Raw genomic sequence first — 17,797 nt, forward strand, 5'->3', positions numbered from 1 at the left:
CAAATTATATTTAAAATTGGTATTTTGGCTCACCTATTGTGGTTGTTTCATTTAATGGTAGTGAAGTAGTATTAGAAGATCCAGGTGTGGTCGGCTCTGCTGTTGTTTCTGAAATATTAAGTTCAAATTTTATTTGTACACAGTTTTGATTTAACCAAATCATATAAAAAGCTTGGTGTTTTTGCTCACCTATTGTGGTTGTTTCATTTAATGGTAGTGAAGTAGTAATATCAGATCCAGGTGTGGTCGGCTCTGCTGTTGTTTCTAAAATATTAAGTTCAAATTTTATTCGTATCTAGGTTTGGTTTAACCAAATCAGTTAAAACTTGGTATTTTTGCTCACCTATTGTGGTTGTTTCATTTAATGGTAGTGGAGTAGTAATATCAGATCCAGGTGTGGTCGGCTCTGCTGTTGTTTCTGAAATATTAAGTTCAAATTTTATTTGTACACAGTTTTGATTTAACCAAATCATATAAAAAACTTGGTGTTTTTGCTCACCTATTGTGGTTTTTTCATTTAATGGTAGTGAAGTAGTAATATCAGATCCAGGTGTGGTCGGCTCTGCTGTTGTTTCTGGAACATTTAGTTTTAATTTCATTGGTATACATTTTTGGCTTTTTTAAATCAGTTAAAACTTGGTATTTTTGCTCACCTATTGTGGTTGTTTCATTTAATGGTAGTGAAGTAGTAATATCAGATCCAGGTGTGGTCGGCTCTGCTGTTATTTCTGAAATATTTAGTTCAAATTTAATAAAGTTTTGATTCAACCAAATCATATTAAAAATTTGTATTTTTGCTCACCAATTGTGCTTGTTTCATTTAATGGTAGTGAAGTAGTATTAGAAGATCCAGGTGTGGTGGGCTCTGCTGTTGTTTCTGGAATATTTAGTTTAAATTTAATATAGTTTTGGTTTAACCAAATCAGTTAAAACTTAGTATTTTTACTCACCTATTGTGATTGTTTCATTTAATGGTAGTGAAGTAGTAATATCAGATCGCGGTGTGGTCGGCTCTGCTGTTGTTTCTGGAATATTAGGTTCAGATTTAATATTATACAGTTTTCATTTAACCAAGTCATATAAAAATTGGTAGTTTTGCTCACCTATTGTGGTTGTTTCATTTAATGGTAGTGAAGTAGTATTAGAAGATCCAGGTGTGGTGGGTTCTGCTGTTGTTTCTGAAATATTAAGTTCAGTTTTAATACAGTTTTGGTTTAACCAACTCATATTAAAAATTGGTAGTTTTTGCTCACCTATTGTGGTTGTTTCATTTAATGGTAGTGAAGTAGTATTAGAAGATCCAGGTGTGGTGGGCTCTGCTGTTGTTTCTTGAATATTTAGTTTAAATTTAATACAGATTTGGTTTAACCAAATGAGATTAAAAAATGATATTTTTGCTCACCTATTGTGGTTGTTTCATTTAATGGTAGTGAAGTAGTATTAGAAAATCCAGGTGCGGTCGGCTCTGCTGTTATTTCTGTAATATTAAGTTCAAATTTAATACAGTTTTGATTCAACCAAATCATATTAAAAATTTATATATTAGGTTCAGATTTAATATTATACAGTTTTAATTTAACCAAGTCATATAAAAATTGGTAGTTTTGCTCACCTATTGTGGTTGTTTCATTTAATGGTAGTGAAGTAGTATTAGATGATCCAGGTGTGGTGGGTTCTGCTGTTATTTCTGAAATATTAAGTTCAGTTTTAATACAGTTTTGGTTTAACCAAATCATATTAAAAATTGGTAGTTTTGCTCACCTATTGTGGTTGTTTCATTTAATGGTAGTGAAGTAGTATTAGAAGATCCAGGTGTGGTCGGCTCTGCTGTTGTATCTGCAATATTTAATTAAAATTTAATACAGTTTTTGCTTACCCAAATTATATTTAAAATTGGTATTTTGGCTCACCTATTGTGGTTGTTTCATTTAATGGTAGTGAAGTAGTATTAGAAGATCCAGGTGTGGTCGGCTCTGCTGTTGTTTCTGAAATATTAAGTTCAAATTTTATTTGTACACAGTTTTGATTTAACCAAATCATATAAAAAGCTTGGTGTTTTTGCTCACCTATTGTGGTTGTTTCATTTAATGGTAGTGAAGTAGTAATATCAGATCCAGGTGTGGTCGGCTCTGCTGTTGTTTCTAAAATATTAAGTTCAAATTTTATTCGTATCTAGGTTTGGTTTAACCAAATCAGTTAAAACTTGGTATTTTTGCTCACCTATTGTGGTTGTTTCATTTAATGGTAGTGGAGTAGTAATATCAGATCCAGGTGTGGTCGGCTCTGCTGTTGTTTCTGAAATATTAAGTTCAAATTTTATTTGTACACAGTTTTGATTTAACCAAATCATATAAAAAACTTGGTGTTTTTGAAAAAATATCATATTAAAAAATGATATTTTTGCTCACCTATTGTGGTTGTTTCATTTAATGGTAGTGAAGTAGTATTAGCAGATCCAGGTGTGGTCGGCTCTGCTGTTATTTCTGAAATATTTAGTTCAAATTTAGTACAGTTTTGATTCAACCAAATCATATTAAAAATTTGAATTTTTGCTCACCAATTGTGGTTTTTTCATTTAATGGTAGTGAAGTAGTATTAGAAGATCCAGGTGTGGGCGGCTCTGCTGTTGTTTCTTGAATATTTAGTTTAAATTTAATACAGATTTGGTTTAACCAAATGAGATTAAAAAATGATATTTTTGCTCACCTATTGTGGTTGTTTCATTTAATGGTAGTGAAGTAGTATTAGAAAATCCAGGTGCGGTCGGCTCTGCTGTTATTTCTGTAATATTAAGTTCAAATTTAATACAGTTTTGATTCAACCAAATCATATTAAAAATTTATATTTTTGCTCACCAATTGTGGTTGTTTCATTTAATGGTAGTGAAGTAGTATTAGAAGATCCAGGTGTGGTGGGCTCTGCTGTTGTTTCTGGAATATTTAGTTTAAATTTAATACAGTTTTGGTTTACCCAAATCATATTAAAAAATGATATTTTTGCTCACCTATTGTGGTTGTTTCATTTAATGGTAGTGAAGTAGTATTAGAAGATCCAGGTGTGGTGGGCTCTGCTGTTGTTTCTGGAATATTTAGTTTAAATTTAATACAGTTTTGGTTTACCCAAATCATATTAAAAAATGATATTTTTGCTCACCTATTGTGGTTGTTTCATTTAATGGTAGTGAAGTAGTATTAGCAGATCCAGGTGTGGTCGGCTCTGCTGTTATTTCTGAAATATTTAGTTCAAATTTAATACAGTTTTGATTCAACCAAATCATATTAAAAATTTGTATTTTTGCTCACCAATTGTGGTTTTTTCATTTAATGGTAGTGAAGTAGTATTAGAAGATCCAGGTGTGGTCGGCTCTGCTGTTGTTTCTGGAATATTTAGTTTAAATTTAATACAGTTTTGGTTTAACCAAGTCATATAAAAATTGGTAGTTTTGCTCACCTATTGTGGTTGTTTCATTTAATGGTAGTGAAGTAGTATTAGAAGATCCAGGTGTGGTCGGCTCTGCTGTTGTTTCTGAAATATTTAGTTTAAATTTAATACAGTTTTGGTTTAACCAAGTCATATAAAAATTGGTAGTTTTGCTCACCTATTGTGGTTGTTTCATTTAATGGTAGTGAAGTAGTAATATCAGATCCCGGTGTGGTCGGCTCTGCTGTTGTTTCTGGAATATTTAGTTTAAATTTAATATAGTTTTGGTTTAACCAAGTCATATAAAAATTGGTAGTTTTGCTCACCTATTGTGGTTGTTTCATTTAATGGTAGTGAAGAAGTATTAGAAGATCCAGGTGTGGTCGGCTCTGCTGTTGTTTCTGAAAAATTAAGTTCAAATTTTATTCGTATCAAGTTTTGGTTTAACCAAATCAGTTAAAACTTAGTATTTTTGCTCACCTATTGTGGTTGTTTCATTTAATGCTAGTGAAGTAGTAATATCAGATCCCGGTGTGGTCGGCTCTGCTGTTGTTTCTGGAATATTAAGTTCAAATTTTATACGTATCTAGTTTTAGTTTAACCAAATTAGTTAAAACTTGGTATTTTTGCTCACCTATTGTGGTCGTTTCATTTAATGGTAGTGAAGTAGTATTAGAAGATCCAGGTGTGGTCGGCTCTGCTGTTGTTTCTGAAAAATTAAGTTCAAATTTTATTCGTATCTAGTTTTGGTTTAACCAAATCAGTTAAAACTTGGTATTTTTGCTCACCTATTGTGGTTGTTTCATTTAATGGTAGTGAAGTAGTAATATCAGATCCCGGTGTGGTCGGCTCTGCTGTTGTTTCTGGAATATTAGGTTCAGATTTAATATTATACAGTTTTAATTTAACCAAGTCATATAAAAATTGGTAGTTTTGCTCACCTATTGTGGTTGTTTCATTTAATGGTAGTGAAGTAGTATTAGATGATCCAGGTGTGGTGGGTTCTGCTGTTATTTCTGAAATATTAAGTTCAGTTTTAATACAGTTTTGGTTTAACCAAATCATATTAAAAATTGGTATTTTTGCTCACCTATTGTGGTTGTTTCATTTAATGGTAGTGAAGTAGTATTAGAAGATCCAGATGTGGTCGGCTCTGCTGTTGTTTCTGGAATATTTAATTAAAATTTAATACAGTTTTGGGTAAACCAAATCATATTAAAAAATTGTATTTTTGCTCACCCATTGTGGTTGTTTCATTTAATGGTAGTGAAGTAGTATTAGAAGATCCAGGTGTGGTGGGCTCTGCTGTTGTTTCTGGAATATTTAGTTTAAATTTAATACAGTTTTGGTTTACCCAAATCATATTAAAAAATGATATTTTTGCTCACCTATTGTGGTTGTTTCATTTAATGGTAGTGAAGTAGTATTAGCAGATCCAGGTGTGGTCGGCTCTGCTGTTGTATCTGCAATATTTAATTAAAATTTAATACAGTTTTTGCTTACCCAAATTATATTTAAAATTGGTATTTTTGCTCACCTATTGTGGTTGTTTCATTTAATGGTAGTGAAGTAGTATTAGAAGATCCAGGTGTGGTCGGCTCTGCTGTTGTTTCTGAAATATTAAGTTCAAATTTTATTTGTACACAGTTTTGATTTAACCAAATCATATAAAAAGCTTGGTGTTTTTGCTCACCTATTGTGGTTGTTTCATTTAATGGTAGTGAAGTAGTATTAGAAGATCCAGGTGTGGTCGGCTCTGCTGTTGTTTCTAAAATATTAAGTTCAAATTTTATTCGTATCTAGTTTTGGTTTAACCAAATTAGTTAAAACTTGGTATTTTTGCTCACCTATTGTGGTTGTTTCATTTAATGGTAGTGAAGTAGTAATATCAGATCCAGGTGTGGTCGGCTCTGCTGTTGTTTCTAAAATATTAAGTTCAAATTTTATTCGTATCTAGGTTTGGTTTAACCAAATCAGTTAAAACTTGGTATTTTTGCTCACCTATTGTGGTTGTTTCATTTAATGGTAGTGGAGTAGTAATATCAGATCCAGGTGTGGTCGGCTCTGCTGTTGTTTCTGGAACATTTAGTTTTAATTTCATTGGTATACATTTTTGGCTTTTTTAAATCAGTTAAAACTTGGTATTTTTGCTCACCTATTGTGGTTGTTTCATTTAATGGTAGTGAAGTAGTAATATCAGATCCAGGTGTGGTCGGCTCTGCTGTTGTTTCTGAAATATTAAGTTCAAATTTTATTTGTACACAGTTTTGATTTAACCAAATCATATAAAAAACTTGGTATTTTTGCTCACCTATTGTGGTTGTTTCATTTAATGGTAGTGAAGTAGTAATATCCGATCCAGGTGTGGTCGGCTCTGCTGTTTTTTTAAGAATATTTAAATTAAATTTCATTTAAAAACACAGTTTTGATTTAACCAAATCATATAAAAAATTTGGTATTTTTGCTCACCTATTGCGGTTGTCTCATTTAATGGTAGTGAAGTAGTAATATCAGATCCAGGTGTGGTCGGCTCTGCTGTTGTTTCTGAAAAATTAAGTTCAAATTTTATTCGTATCTAGTTTTGGTTTAACCGAATCAGTTAAAACTTGGTATTTTTGCTCACCTATTGTGGTTGTTTCATTTAATGGTAGTGAAGTAGTAATATCAGATCCAGGTGTGGTCGGCTCTGCTGTTGTTTCTGGAACATTTAGTTTTAATTTCATTGGTATACATTTTTGGCTTTTTTAAATCAGTTAAAACTTGGTATTTTTGCTCACCTATTGTGGTTGTTTCATTTAATGGTAGTGAAGTAGTAATATCAGATCCAGGTGTGGTCGGCTCTGCTGTTGTTTCTGGAACATTTAGTTTTAATTTCATTGGTATACATTTTTGGCTTTTTTAATCAGTTAAAACTTGGTATTTTTGCTCACCTATTGTGGTTGTTTCATTTAATGGTAGTGAAGTAGTAATATCAGATCCAGGTGTGGTCGGCTCTGCTGTTGTTTCTGGAACATTTAGTTTTAATTTCATTGGTATACATTTTTGGCTTTTTTAAATCAGTTAAAACTTGGTATTTTTGCTCACCTATTGTGGTTGTTTCATTTAATGGTAGTGAAGTAGTATTAGAAGATCCAGATGTGGTCGGCTCTGCTGTTGTTTCTGGAATATTTAATTAAAATTTAATACAGTTTTGGGTAAACCAAATCATATTAAAAAATTGTATTTTTGCTCACCCATTGTGGTTGTTTCATTTAATGGTAGTGAAGTAGTATTAGAAGATCCAGGTGTGGTGGGCTCTGCTGTTGTTTCTGGAATATTTAGTTTAAATTTAATACAGTTTTGGTTTACCCAAATCATATTAAAAAATGATATTTTTGCTCACCTATTGTGGTTGTTTCATTTAATGGTAGTGAAGTAGTATTAGCAGATCCAGGTGTGGTCGGCTCTGCTGTTGTATCTGCAATATTTAATTAAAATTTAATACAGTTTTTGCTTACCCAAATTATATTAAAATTGGTATTTTTGCTCACCTATTGTGGTTGTTTCATTTAATGGTAGTGAAGTAGTATTAGAAGATCCAGGTGTGGTCGGCTCTGCTGTTGTTTCTGAAATATTAAGTTCAAATTTTATTTGTACACAGTTTTGATTTAACCAAATCATATAAAAAGCTTGGTGTTTTTGCTCACCTATTGTGGTTGTTTCATTTAATGGTAGTGAAGTAGTATTAGAAGATCCAGGTGTGGTCGGCTCTGCTGTTGTTTCTAAATATTAAGTTCAAATTTTATTCGTATCTAGTTTTGGTTTAACCAAATTAGTTAAAACTTGGTATTTTTGCTCACCTATTGTGGTTGTTTCATTTAATGGTAGTGAAGTAGTAATATCAGATCCAGGTGTGGTCGGCTCTGCTGTTGTTTCTAAAATATTAAGTTCAAATTTTATTCGTATCTAGGTTTGGTTTAACCAAATCAGTTAAAACTTGGTATTTTTGCTCACCTATTGTGGTTGTTTCATTTAATGGTAGTGGAGTAGTAATATCAGATCCAGGTGTGGTCGGCTCTGCTGTTGTTTCTGGAAATTTAGTTTTAATTTCATTGGTATACATTTTTGGCTTTTTTAAATCAGTTAAAACTTGGTATTTTTGCTCACCTATTGTGGTTGTTTCATTTAATGGTAGTGAAGTAGTAATATCAGATCCAGGTGTGGTCGGCTCTGCTGTTGTTTCTGAAATATTAAGTTCAAATTTTATTTGTACACAGTTTTGATTTAACCAAATCACATAATAAACTTGGTGTTTTTGCTCACCTATTGTGGTTGTTTCATTTAATGGTAGTGAAGTAGTAATATCCCAGGTGTGGTCGGCTCTGCTGTTTTTTAAGAATATTTAAATTAAATTTCATTTAAAAACACAGTTTTGATTTAACCAAATCATATAAAAAATTTGGTATTTTTGCTCACCTATTGGGTTGTTCATTTAATGGTAGTGAAGTAGTAATATCAGATCCAGGTGTGGTCGGCTCTGCTGTTGTTTCTGAAAAATTAAGTTCAAATTTTATTCGTATCTAGTTTTGGTTTAACCAATCAGTTAAAACTTGGTATTTTTGCTCACCTATTGTGGTTGTTTCATTTAATGGTAGTGAAGTAGTAATATCAGATCCAGGTGTGGTCGGCTCTGCTGTTGTTTCTGAAATTTAGTTTTAATTTCATTGTATACATTTTTGGCTTTTTTAAATCAGTTAAAACTTGGTATTTTTGCTCACCTATTGTGGTTGTTTCATTTAATGGTAGTGAAGTAGTAATATCAGATCCAGGTGTGGTCGGCTCTGCTGTTGTTTCTGGAACATTTAGTTTTAATTTCATTGGTATACATTTTTGGCTTTTTTAAATCAGTTAAAACTTGGTATTTTTGCTCACCTATTGTGGTTGTTTCATTTAATGGTAGTGAAGTAGTAATATCAGATCCAGGTGTGGTCGGCTCTGCTGTTGTTTCTGAAATTTAGTTTTAATTTCATTGTATACATTTTTTGGCTTTTTTAAATCAGTTAAAACTTGGTATTTTTGCTCACCTATTGTGGTTGTTTCATTTAATGGTAGTGAAGTAGTAATATCAGATCCAGGTGTGGTCGGCTCTGCTGTTGTTTCTGAAAAATTAAGTTCAAATTTTGTTCGTATCTAGTTTTGGTTTAACCAAATTAGTTAAAACTTGGTATTTTTGCTCACCTATTGTGGTCGTTTCATTTAATGGTAGTGAAGTAGTAATTTCAGTTCCAGGTGTGGTCGGCTCTGCTGTTGTTTCTGAAATATTAAGTTCAAATTTTATTTGTATTGAGATTTGATTTAATCAATTTCAGAAATATTAACATCTAGTTTTAACCAAATCAGTTAAAACTTGGTATTTTTGCTCACCTATTGTGGTTGTTTCATTTAATGGTAGTGAAGTAGTAATATCAGATCCAGGTGTGGTCGGCTCTGCTGTTGTTTCTGAAATATTAAGTTCAAATTTTATTCGTATCTAGTTTGGTTTAACCAAATCAGTTAAAACTTGGTATTTTTGCTCACCTATTGTGGTTGTTTCATTTAATGGTAGTGAAGTAGTAATATCAGATCCAGGTGTGGTCGGCTCTGCTGTTGTTTCTGAAATATTAAGTTCAAATTTTATTTGTACACAGTTTTGATTTAACCAAATCATATAAAAAACTTGGTGTTTTTGCTCACCTATTGTGGTTGTTTCATTTAATGGTAGTGAAGTAGTAATATCAGATCCAGGTGTGGTCGGCTCTGCTGTTGTTTCTGAAAAATTAAGTTCAAATTTTGTTCGTATCTAGTTTTGGTTTAACCAAATTAGTTAAAACTTGGTATTTTTGCTCACCTATTGTGGTCGTTTCATTTAATGGTAGTGAAGTAGTAATTTCAGTTCCAGGTGTGGTCGGCTCTGCTGTTGTTTCTGAAATATTAAGTTCAAATTTTATTTGTATTGAGATTTGATTTAATCAAATCATATAAAAAACTTGGTGTTTTTGCACACCTATTGTGGTTGTTTCATTTAATGGTAGTGAAGTAGTAATATCAGATCCAGGTGTGGTCGGCTCTGCTGTTGTTTCTGAAATATTAGGTTCAAATTTTATTCGTATACATTTTTGGCTTTTTTATATCAGCTCAAACTTGGTGTTTTTGCTCACCTATTGTGGTTGTTTCATTTAATGGTAGTGAAGTAGTAATATCAGATCCAGGTGTGGTCGGCTCTGCTGTTGTTTCTGAAAAATTAAGTTCAAATTTTATTCGTATCTAGTTTTGGTTTAACCAAATCAGTTAAAACTTGGTATTTTTGCTCACCTATTGTGGTTGTTTCATTTAATGGTAGTGAAGTAGTAATATCAGATCCAGGTGTGGTCGGCTCTGCTGTTGTTTCTGAAAAATTAAGTTCAAATTTTATTCGTATCTAGTTTTGGTTTAATCAAATCAGTTAAAACTTGGTATTTTTGCTCACCTATTGTGGTTGTTTCATTTAATGGTAGTGAAGTAGTAATATCAGATCCAGGTGTGGTCGGCTCTGCTGTTGTTTCTGAAATATTAAGTTCAAATTTTTTGTACAGTTTTGGTTTAACCAAATCATATAAAACTTGGTGTTTTTGCTCACCTATTGTGGTTGTTTCATTTAATGGTAGTGAAGTAGTAATATCAGATCCAGGTGTGGTCGGCTCTGCTGTTGTTTCTGAAATATTAAGTTCAAATTTTATTCGTATCTAGTTTTGGTTTAACCAAATTAGTTAAAACTTGGTATTTTTTCTCACCTATTGTGGTAGTTTCATTTAATGGTAGTGAAGTAGTAATATCAGATCCAGGTGTGGTCGGCTCTGCTGTTGTTTCTGAAATATTAAGTTCAAATTTTATTTGTACACAGTTTTGATTTAACCAAATCATATAAAAAACTTGGTGTTTTTGCTCACCTATTGTGGTTGTTTCATTTAATGGTAGTGAAGTAGTAATATCAGATCCAGGTGTGGTCGGCTCTGCTGTTGTTTCTGGAATATTTAGTTTTAATTTCATTGGTATACATTTTTGGCTTTTTTAAATCAGTTAAAACTTGGTATTTTTGCTCACCTATTGTGGTTGTTTCATTTAATGGTAGTGAAGTAGTAATATCAGATCCAGGTGTGGTCGGCTCTGCTGTTGTTTCTGAAATATTAAGTTCAAATTTTATTTGTATTGAGATTTGATTTAATCAAATCATATAAAAAACTTGGTATTTTTGCTCACCTATTGTGGTTGTTTCATTTAATGGTAGTGAAGTAGTAATATCAGATCCAGGTGTGGTCGGCTCTGCTGTTGTTTCTGAAATATTAAGTTCAAATTTTATTCGTATCTAGTTTTGGTTTAACCAAATTAGTTAAAACTTGGTATTTTTTCTCACCTATTGTGGTAGTTTCATTTAATGGTAGTGAAGTAGTAATATCAGATCCAGGTGTGGTCGGCTCTGCTGTTGTTTCTGAAATATTAAGTTCAAATTTTATTTGTACACAGTTTTGATTTAACCAAATCATATAAAAAACTTGGTGTTTTTGCTCACCTATTGTGGTTGTTTCATTTAATGGTAGTGAAGTAGTAATATCAGATCCAGGTGTGGTCGGCTCTGCTGTTGTTTCTGAAAAATTAAGTTCAAATTTTATTCGTATCTAGTTTTGGTTTAACCAAATCAGTTAAAACTTGGTATTTTTGCTCACCTATTGTGGTTGTTTCATTTAATGGTAGTGAAGTAGTAAATCAGATCCAGGTGTGGTCGGCTCTGCTGTTGTTTCTGAAATATTAAGTTCAATTTTATTGTATCATTTTTGGTTTAAATCAGTTAAAACTTGGTATTTTTGCTCACCTATTGTGGTTGTTTCATTTAATGGTAGTGAAGTAGTAATATCAGATCCAGGTGTGGTCGGCTCTGCTGTTGTTTCTGAAAAATTAAGTTCAAATTTTATTCGTATCTAGTTTTGGTTTAACCAAATCTTAAAACTTGGTATTTTTGCTCACCTATTGTGGTTGTTTCATTTAATGGTAGTGAAGTAGTAATATCAGATCCAGGTGTGGTCGGCTCTGCTGTTGTTTCTGGAATATTAGTTTTAATTTTATTTATACATTTTTGGCTTTTTTAAATCAGTTAAAACTTGGTATTTTTGCTCACCTATTGTGGTTGTTTCATTTAATGGTAGTGAAGTAGTAATATCAGATCCAGGTGTGGTCGGCTCTGCTGTTGTTTCTGAAATATTAAGTTCAAATTTTATTTGTATTTTTTGATTTAACAAATCATATAAAAACTTGGTGTTTTTGCTCACCTATTGTGGTTGTTTCATTTAATGGTAGTGAAGTAGTAATATCAGATCCAGGTGTGGTCGGCTCTGCTGTTGTTTCTGAAAAATTAAGTTAAAATTTTATTCGTATCTAGTTTTGGTTTAACAAATCAGTTAAAACTTGGTATTTTTGCTCACCTATTGTGGTTGTTTCATTTAATGGTAGTGAAGTAGTAATTTCAGTTCCAGGTGTGGTCGGCTCTGCTGTTGTTTCTGAAATATTAAGTTCACATTTTATTCGTATCTAGTTTTGGTTTAACCAAATCAGTTAAAACTTGGTATTTTTGCTCACCTATTGTGGTTGTTTCATTTAATGGTAGTGAAGTAGTAATATCAGATCCAGGTGTGGTCGGCTCTGCTGTTGTTTCTGAAATATTAAGTTCAAATTTTATTCGTATCTAGTTTTGGTTTAACCAAATCAGTTAAAACTTGGTATTTTTGCTCACCTATTGTGGTTGTTTCATTTAATGGTAGTGAAGTAGTAATATCAGATCCAGGTGTGGTCGGCTCTGCTGTTGTTTCTGAAATATTAAGTTCAAATTTTATTTGTACACAGTTTTGATTTAACCAAATCATATAAAAAACTTGGTGTTTTTGCTCACCTATTGTGGTTGTTTCATTTAATGGTAGTGAAGTAGTAATATCAGATCCAGGTGTGGTCGGCTCTGCTGTTGTTTCTGAAAAATTAAGTTCAAATTTTATTCGTATCTAGTTTTGGTTTAACCAAATTTAAAACTTGGTATTTTTGCTCACCTATTGTGGTTGTTTCATTTAATGGTAGTGAAGTAGTAATATCAGATCCAGGTGTGGTCGGCTCTGCTGTTGTTTCTGAAAAATTAAGTTCAAATTTTATTCGTATCTAGTTTTGGTTTAACCAAATCAGTTTAAAACTTGGTATTTTTGCTCACCTATTGTGGTCGTTTCATTTAATGGTAGTGAAGTAGTAATATCAGATCCAGGTGTGGTCGGCTCTGCTGTTGTTTCTGAAAATTAAGTTCAATTTTATTCGTATCTAGTTTTGGTTTAACCAAATTAGTTAAAACTTGGTATTTTTGCTCACCTATTGTGGTTGTTTCATTTAATGGTAGTGAAGTAGTAATTTCAGATCCAGGTGTGGTCGGCTCTGCTGTTGTTTCTGAAATATTAAGTTCAAATTTTATTTGTATTGAGTTTTGATTTAATCAAATCATATAAAAAACTTGGTGTTTTTGCTCACCTATTGTGGTTGTTTCATTTAATGGTAGTGAAGTAGTAATATCAGATCCAGGTGTGGTCGGCTCTGCTGTTGTTTCTGAAATATTAAGTTCAAATTTTATTCGTATACATTTTTGGTTTAATCAGTCAAAACTTGGTGTTTTTGCTCACCTATTGTGGTTGTTTTATTTAATGGTAGTGAAGTAGTAATATCAGATCCAGGTGTGGTCGGCTCTGCTGTTGTTTCTGAAAAATTAAGTTTATTCGTATCTAGTTTGGTTTAACCAAATCAGTTAAAACTTGGTATTTTTGCTCACCTATTGTGGTTGTTTCATTTAATGGTAGTGAAGTAGTAATATCAGATCCAGGTGTGGTCGGCTCTGCTGTTGTTTCTGAAAAATTAAGTTCAAATTTTATTCGTATCTAGTTTTGGTTTAATCAAATCAGTTAAAACTTGGTATTTTTGCTCACCTATTGTGGTTGTTTCATTTAATGGTAGTGAAGTAGGAATATCAGATCCAGGTGTGGTCGGCTCTGCTGTTGTTTCTGGAATATTTAGTTTTAATTTCATTGGTATACATTTTGGTTTTTTAAATCACTTAAAACTTGGTATTTTTGCTCACCTATTGTGGTTGTTTCATTTAATGGTAGTGAAGTAGTAATATCAGATCCAGGTGTGGTCGGCTCTGCTGTTGTTTCTGAAAAATTAAGTTCAAATTTTATTCGTATCTAGTTTTGGTTTAACCAAATCAGTTAAAACTTGGTATTTTTGCTCACCTATTGTGGTTGTTTCATTTAATGGTAGTGAAGTAGTAATATCAGATCCAGGTGTGGTCGGCTCTGCTGTTGTTTCTGAATATTAAGTTCAAATTTTATTTGTACACAGTTTTGATTTAACCAAATCAGTAAAAACTTGGTGTTTTTGCTCACCTATTGTGGTTGTTTCATTTAATGGTAGTGAAGTAGTAATATCAGATCCAGGTGTGGTCGGCTCTGCTGTTGTTTCTGAATATTAAGTTCAAATTTTATTGTAACAGTTTTGGTTTAACCAAATCAGTTAAAAACTTGGTGTTTTTGCTCACCTATTGTGGTTGTTTCATTTAATGGTAGTGAAGTAGTAATATCAGATCCAGGTGTGGTCGGCTCTGCTGTTGTTTCTGAAATATTAAGTTCAAATTTTATTCGTATCTTTTTGGTTTAATTAGAAACTTGGTGTTTTTGCTCACCTATTGTGGTTGTTTCATTTAATGGTAGTGAAGTAGTAATATCAGATCCAGGTGTGGTCGGCTCTGCTGTTGTTTCTGAAAAATTAAGTTCAAATTTTATTCGTATCTAGTTTTGGTTTAACCAAATCAGTTAAAACTTGGTATTTTTGCTCACCTATTGTGGTTGTTTCATTTAATGGTAGTGAAGTAGTAATATCAGATCCAGGTGTGGTCGGCTCTGCTGTTGTTTCTGAAATATTAAGTTCAAATTTTATTCGTATCTAGTTTTGGTTTAACCAAATCAGTTAAAACTTGGTATTTTTGCTCACCTATTGTGGTTGTTTCATTTAATGGTAGTGAAGTAGTAATATCAGATCCAGGTGTGGTCGGCTCTGCTGTTGTTTCTGAAATATTAAGTTCAAATTTTATTCTTGTACAGTTTTGATTTAACCAAATCATATAAAAACTTGGTGTTTTTGCTCACCTATTGTGGTTGTTTCATTTAATGGTAGTGAAGTAGTAATATCAGATCCAGGTGTGGTCGGCTCTGCTGTTGTTTCTGAATATTAAGTTCAAATTTTATTGTATACATTTTTGGTTTAAAAATCAGTTAAAACTTGGTATTTTTGCTCACCTATTGTGGTTGTTTCATTTAATGGTAGTGAAGTAGTAATATCAGATCCAGGTGTGGTCGGCTCTGCTGTTGTTTCTGAAATATTAAGTTCAAATTTTTTTCGTATCTAGTTTTGGTTTAACCAAATTAGTTAAAACTTGGTATTTTTGCTCACCTATTGTGGTTGTTTCATTTAATGGTAGTGAAGTAGTAATATCAGATCCAGGTGTGGTCGGCTCTGCTGTTGTTTCTGAAAAATTAAGTTCAAATTTTATTCGTATCTAGTTTTGGTTTAACCAAATTAGTTAAAACTTGGTATTTTTGCTCACCTATTGTGGTTGTTTCATTTAATGGTAGTGAAGTAGTAATTTCAGTTCCAGGTGTGGTCGGCTCTGCTGTTGTTTCTGAAATATTAAGTTCAAATTTTATTTGTATTGAGATTTGATTTAATCAAATCATATTAAAAACTTGGTGTTTTTGCACACCTATTGTGGTTGTTTCATTTAATGGTAGTGAAGTAGTAATATCAGATCCAGGTGTGGTCGGCTCTGCTGTTGTTTCTGAAATATTAAGTTCAAATTTTATTCATACATTTTTGGTTTAATCAGTCAAAACTTGGTGTTTTTGCTCACCTATTGTGGTTGTTTATTTAATGGTAGTGAAGTAGTAATATCAGATCCAGGTGTGGTCGGCTCTGCTGTTGTTTCTGAAATATTAAGTTCAAATTTTATTTGTACACAGTTTTGATTTAACCAAATCATATAAAAAACTTGGTATTTTTGCTCACCTATTGTGGTTGTTTCATTTAATGGTAGTGAAGTAGTAATATCAGATCCAGGTGTGGTCGGCTCTGCTGTTGTTTTGAAAATTAAATTAAATTTCATTTAAAAACATTTTTTGGTTTAACCAAATCAGTTAAAACTTGGTATTTTTGCTCACCTATTGCGGTTGTCTCATTTAATGGTAGTGAAGTAGTAATATCAGATCCAGGTGTGGTCGGCTCTGCTGTTGTTTCTGAAAAATTAAGTTCAAATTTTATTCGTATCTAGTTTTGGTTTAACCAAATCAGTTAAAACTTGGTATTTTTGCTCACCTATTGTGGTTGTTTCATTTAATGGTAGTGAAGTAGTAATATCAGATCCAGGTGTGGTCGGCTCTGCTGTTGTTTCTGAAATTTAGTTTTAATTTTATTGGTATACATTTTTGGCTTTTTTAAATCAGTTAAAACTTGGTATTTTTGCTCACCTATTGTGGTTGTTTCATTTAATGGTAGTGAAGTAGTAATATCAGATCCAGGTGTGGTCGGCTCTGCTGTTGTTTCTGAAATTTAGTTTTAAATTTTATTGTATACATTTTGGTTTTTTTAATCAGTTAAAACTTGGTATTTTTGCTCACCTATTGTGGTTGTTTCATTTAATGGTAGTGAAGTAGTAATATCAGATCCAGGTGTGGTCGGCTCTGCTGTTGTTTCTGAAAAATTAAGTTCAAATTTTTTCGTATCTAGTTTTGGTTTAACCAAAGTTAAAACTTGGTATTTTTGCTCACCTATTGTGGTCGTTTCATTTAATGGTAGTGAAGTAGTAATTTCAGTTCCAGGTGTGGTCGGCTCTGCTGTTGTTTCTGAAATATTAAGTTCAAATTTTATTTGTATTGAGATTTCATTTCATTAAATATTAAGGTGTTTTGGTTTAACCAAATCAGTTAAAACTTGGTATTTTTGCTCACCTATTGTGGTTGTTTCATTTAATGGTAGTGAAGTAGTAATATCAGATCCAGGTGTGGTCGGCTCTGCTGTTGTTTCTGAAAATTAAGTTCAAATTTTATTCGTATCTAGTTTTGGTTTAACCAAATCAGTTAAAACTTGGTATTTTTGCTCACCTATTGTGGTTGTTTCATTTAATGGTAGTGAAGTAGTAATATCAGATCCAGGTGTGGTCGGCTCTGCTGTTGTTTCTGAAATATTAAGTTCAAATTTTATTGTAGTTTTGGTTTAACCAAATCAGTTAAAACTTGGTATTTTTGCTCACCTATTGTGGTTGTTTCATTTAATGGTAGTGAAGTAGTAATATCAGATCCAGGTGTGGTCGGCTCTGCTGTTGTTTCTGAAAAATTAAGTTCAAATTTTATTCGTATCTAGTTTTGGTTTAACCAAATCAGTTAAAACTTGGTATTTTTGCTCACCTATTGTGGTCGTTTCATTTAATGGTAGTGAAGTAGTAATTTCAGTTCCAGGTGTGGTCGGCTCTGCTGTTGTTTCTGAAATATTAAGTTCAAATTTTATTTGTATTGAGATTTGATTTAATCAAATCATATAAAAAACTTGGTGTTTTTGCTCACCTATTGTGGTTGTTTCATTTAATGGTAGTGAAGTAGTAATATCAGATCCAGGTGTGGTCGGCTCTGCTGTTGTTTCTGAAATATTAGGTTCAAATTTTATTCGTATACATTTTTGGCTTTTTTATATCAGCTCAAACTTGGTGTTTTTGCTCACCTATTGTGGTTGTTTCATTTAATGGTAGTGAAGTAGTAATATCAGATCCAGGTGTGGTCGGCTCTGCTGTTGTTTCTGAAAAATTAAGTTCACATTTTATTCGTATCTAGTTTTGGTTTAACCAAATCAGTTAAAACTTGGTATTTTTGCTCACCTATTGTGGTTGTTTCATTTAATGGTAGTGAAGTAGTAATATCAGATCCAGGTGTGGTCGGCTCTGCTGTTGTTTCTGAAAAATTAAGTTCAAATTTTATTCGTATCTAGTTTTGGTTTAACAAATCAGTTAAAACTTGGTATTTTTGCTCACCTATTGTGGTTGTTTCATTTAATGGTAGTGAAGTAGTAATATCAGATCCAGGTGTGGTCGGCTCTGCTGTTGTTTCTGAAATATTAAGTTCAAATTTTTTGTACACAGTTTTGATTTAACCAAATCATATAAAACTTGGTGTTTTTGCTCACCTATTGTGGTTGTTTCATTTAATGGTAGTGAAGTAGTAATATCAGATCCAGGTGTGGTCGGCTCTGCTGTTGTTTCTGAAAT

The 17,797-nt window shown here is 32.2% G+C and overlaps 1 protein-coding gene and 5 long non-coding RNA genes across 6 annotated transcripts; all 6 read right to left on the reverse strand.

Annotated features, from left to right (window-relative positions):
- Positions 1–189: 189 nt before the first annotated feature.
- Positions 190–1,473, reverse strand: LOC149737823 (uncharacterized). Its single transcript, XR_016384672.1, has 3 exons — positions 803–1,473; positions 344–728; positions 190–264 (listed from the first exon to the last, which is right to left on the reverse strand). It is a non-coding gene; the product is annotated as an uncharacterized LOC149737823 (long non-coding RNA).
- Positions 1,474–2,066: 593 nt separating this feature from the next.
- LOC149737824 (uncharacterized) lies at positions 2,067–2,297 on the reverse strand. The gene is made up of 2 exons (XR_016384531.1): positions 2,221–2,297; positions 2,067–2,141 (listed from the first exon to the last, which is right to left on the reverse strand). It is a non-coding gene; the product is annotated as an uncharacterized LOC149737824 (long non-coding RNA).
- A 409-nt stretch (positions 2,298–2,706) lies between these two features.
- Positions 2,707–3,562, reverse strand: LOC149737825 (uncharacterized). Its single transcript, XR_016384705.1, has 3 exons — positions 3,154–3,562; positions 2,856–3,079; positions 2,707–2,781 (listed from the first exon to the last, which is right to left on the reverse strand). It is a non-coding gene; the product is annotated as an uncharacterized LOC149737825 (long non-coding RNA).
- A 948-nt stretch (positions 3,563–4,510) lies between these two features.
- On the reverse strand, positions 4,511–5,028 carry LOC149737826 (uncharacterized). Its single transcript, XR_016384677.1, has 2 exons — positions 4,809–5,028; positions 4,511–4,734 (listed from the first exon to the last, which is right to left on the reverse strand). It is a non-coding gene; the product is annotated as an uncharacterized LOC149737826 (long non-coding RNA).
- A 1,476-nt stretch (positions 5,029–6,504) lies between these two features.
- Positions 6,505–6,881, reverse strand: LOC149737827 (uncharacterized). Its single transcript, XR_016384678.1, has 2 exons — positions 6,803–6,881; positions 6,505–6,728 (listed from the first exon to the last, which is right to left on the reverse strand). It is a non-coding gene; the product is annotated as an uncharacterized LOC149737827 (long non-coding RNA).
- Positions 6,882–6,886: 5 nt separating this feature from the next.
- LOC149737828 (uncharacterized) lies at positions 6,887–10,590 on the reverse strand. Its single transcript, XM_089873682.1, has 4 exons — positions 10,209–10,590; positions 7,260–7,334; positions 7,107–7,181; positions 6,887–6,912 (listed from the first exon to the last, which is right to left on the reverse strand). Exons 1-4 carry the CDS (start codon positions 10,462–10,464, stop codon positions 6,887–6,889), a joined length of 432 nt encoding a protein of 143 aa, XP_089729808.1. The 5' UTR covers positions 10,465–10,590.
- Between the last annotated feature and the right edge of the window lie 7,207 nt (positions 10,591–17,797).

This window comes from Ciona robusta, chromosome 3 (assembly GCF_009617815.1).
Source record: "Ciona robusta chromosome 3, ASM961781v2".
NCBI lineage: Eukaryota > Metazoa > Chordata > Ascidiacea > Phlebobranchia > Cionidae > Ciona > Ciona robusta.

What these genes read in the sequence shown, in the direction of transcription:
- LOC149737828 (XM_089873682.1), bottom strand. Translation starts at nt 10,464, where the DNA reads ATGAAATTAAAACTAAATATTCCAGAAACAACAGCAGAGCCGACCACA. An exon ending in AAATGAAACAACCACAATAG is followed by an intron (nt 7,182 to 7,259) that starts GTGAGCAAAAAT and finishes CTTAATATTTAG; the next exon opens with AAACAACAGCAGAGCCGACC. An exon ending in AAATGAAACAACCACAATAG is followed by an intron (nt 6,913 to 7,106) that starts GTGAGCAAAAAC and finishes AATTTGGGTAAG; the next exon opens with CAAAAACTGTATTAAATTTT.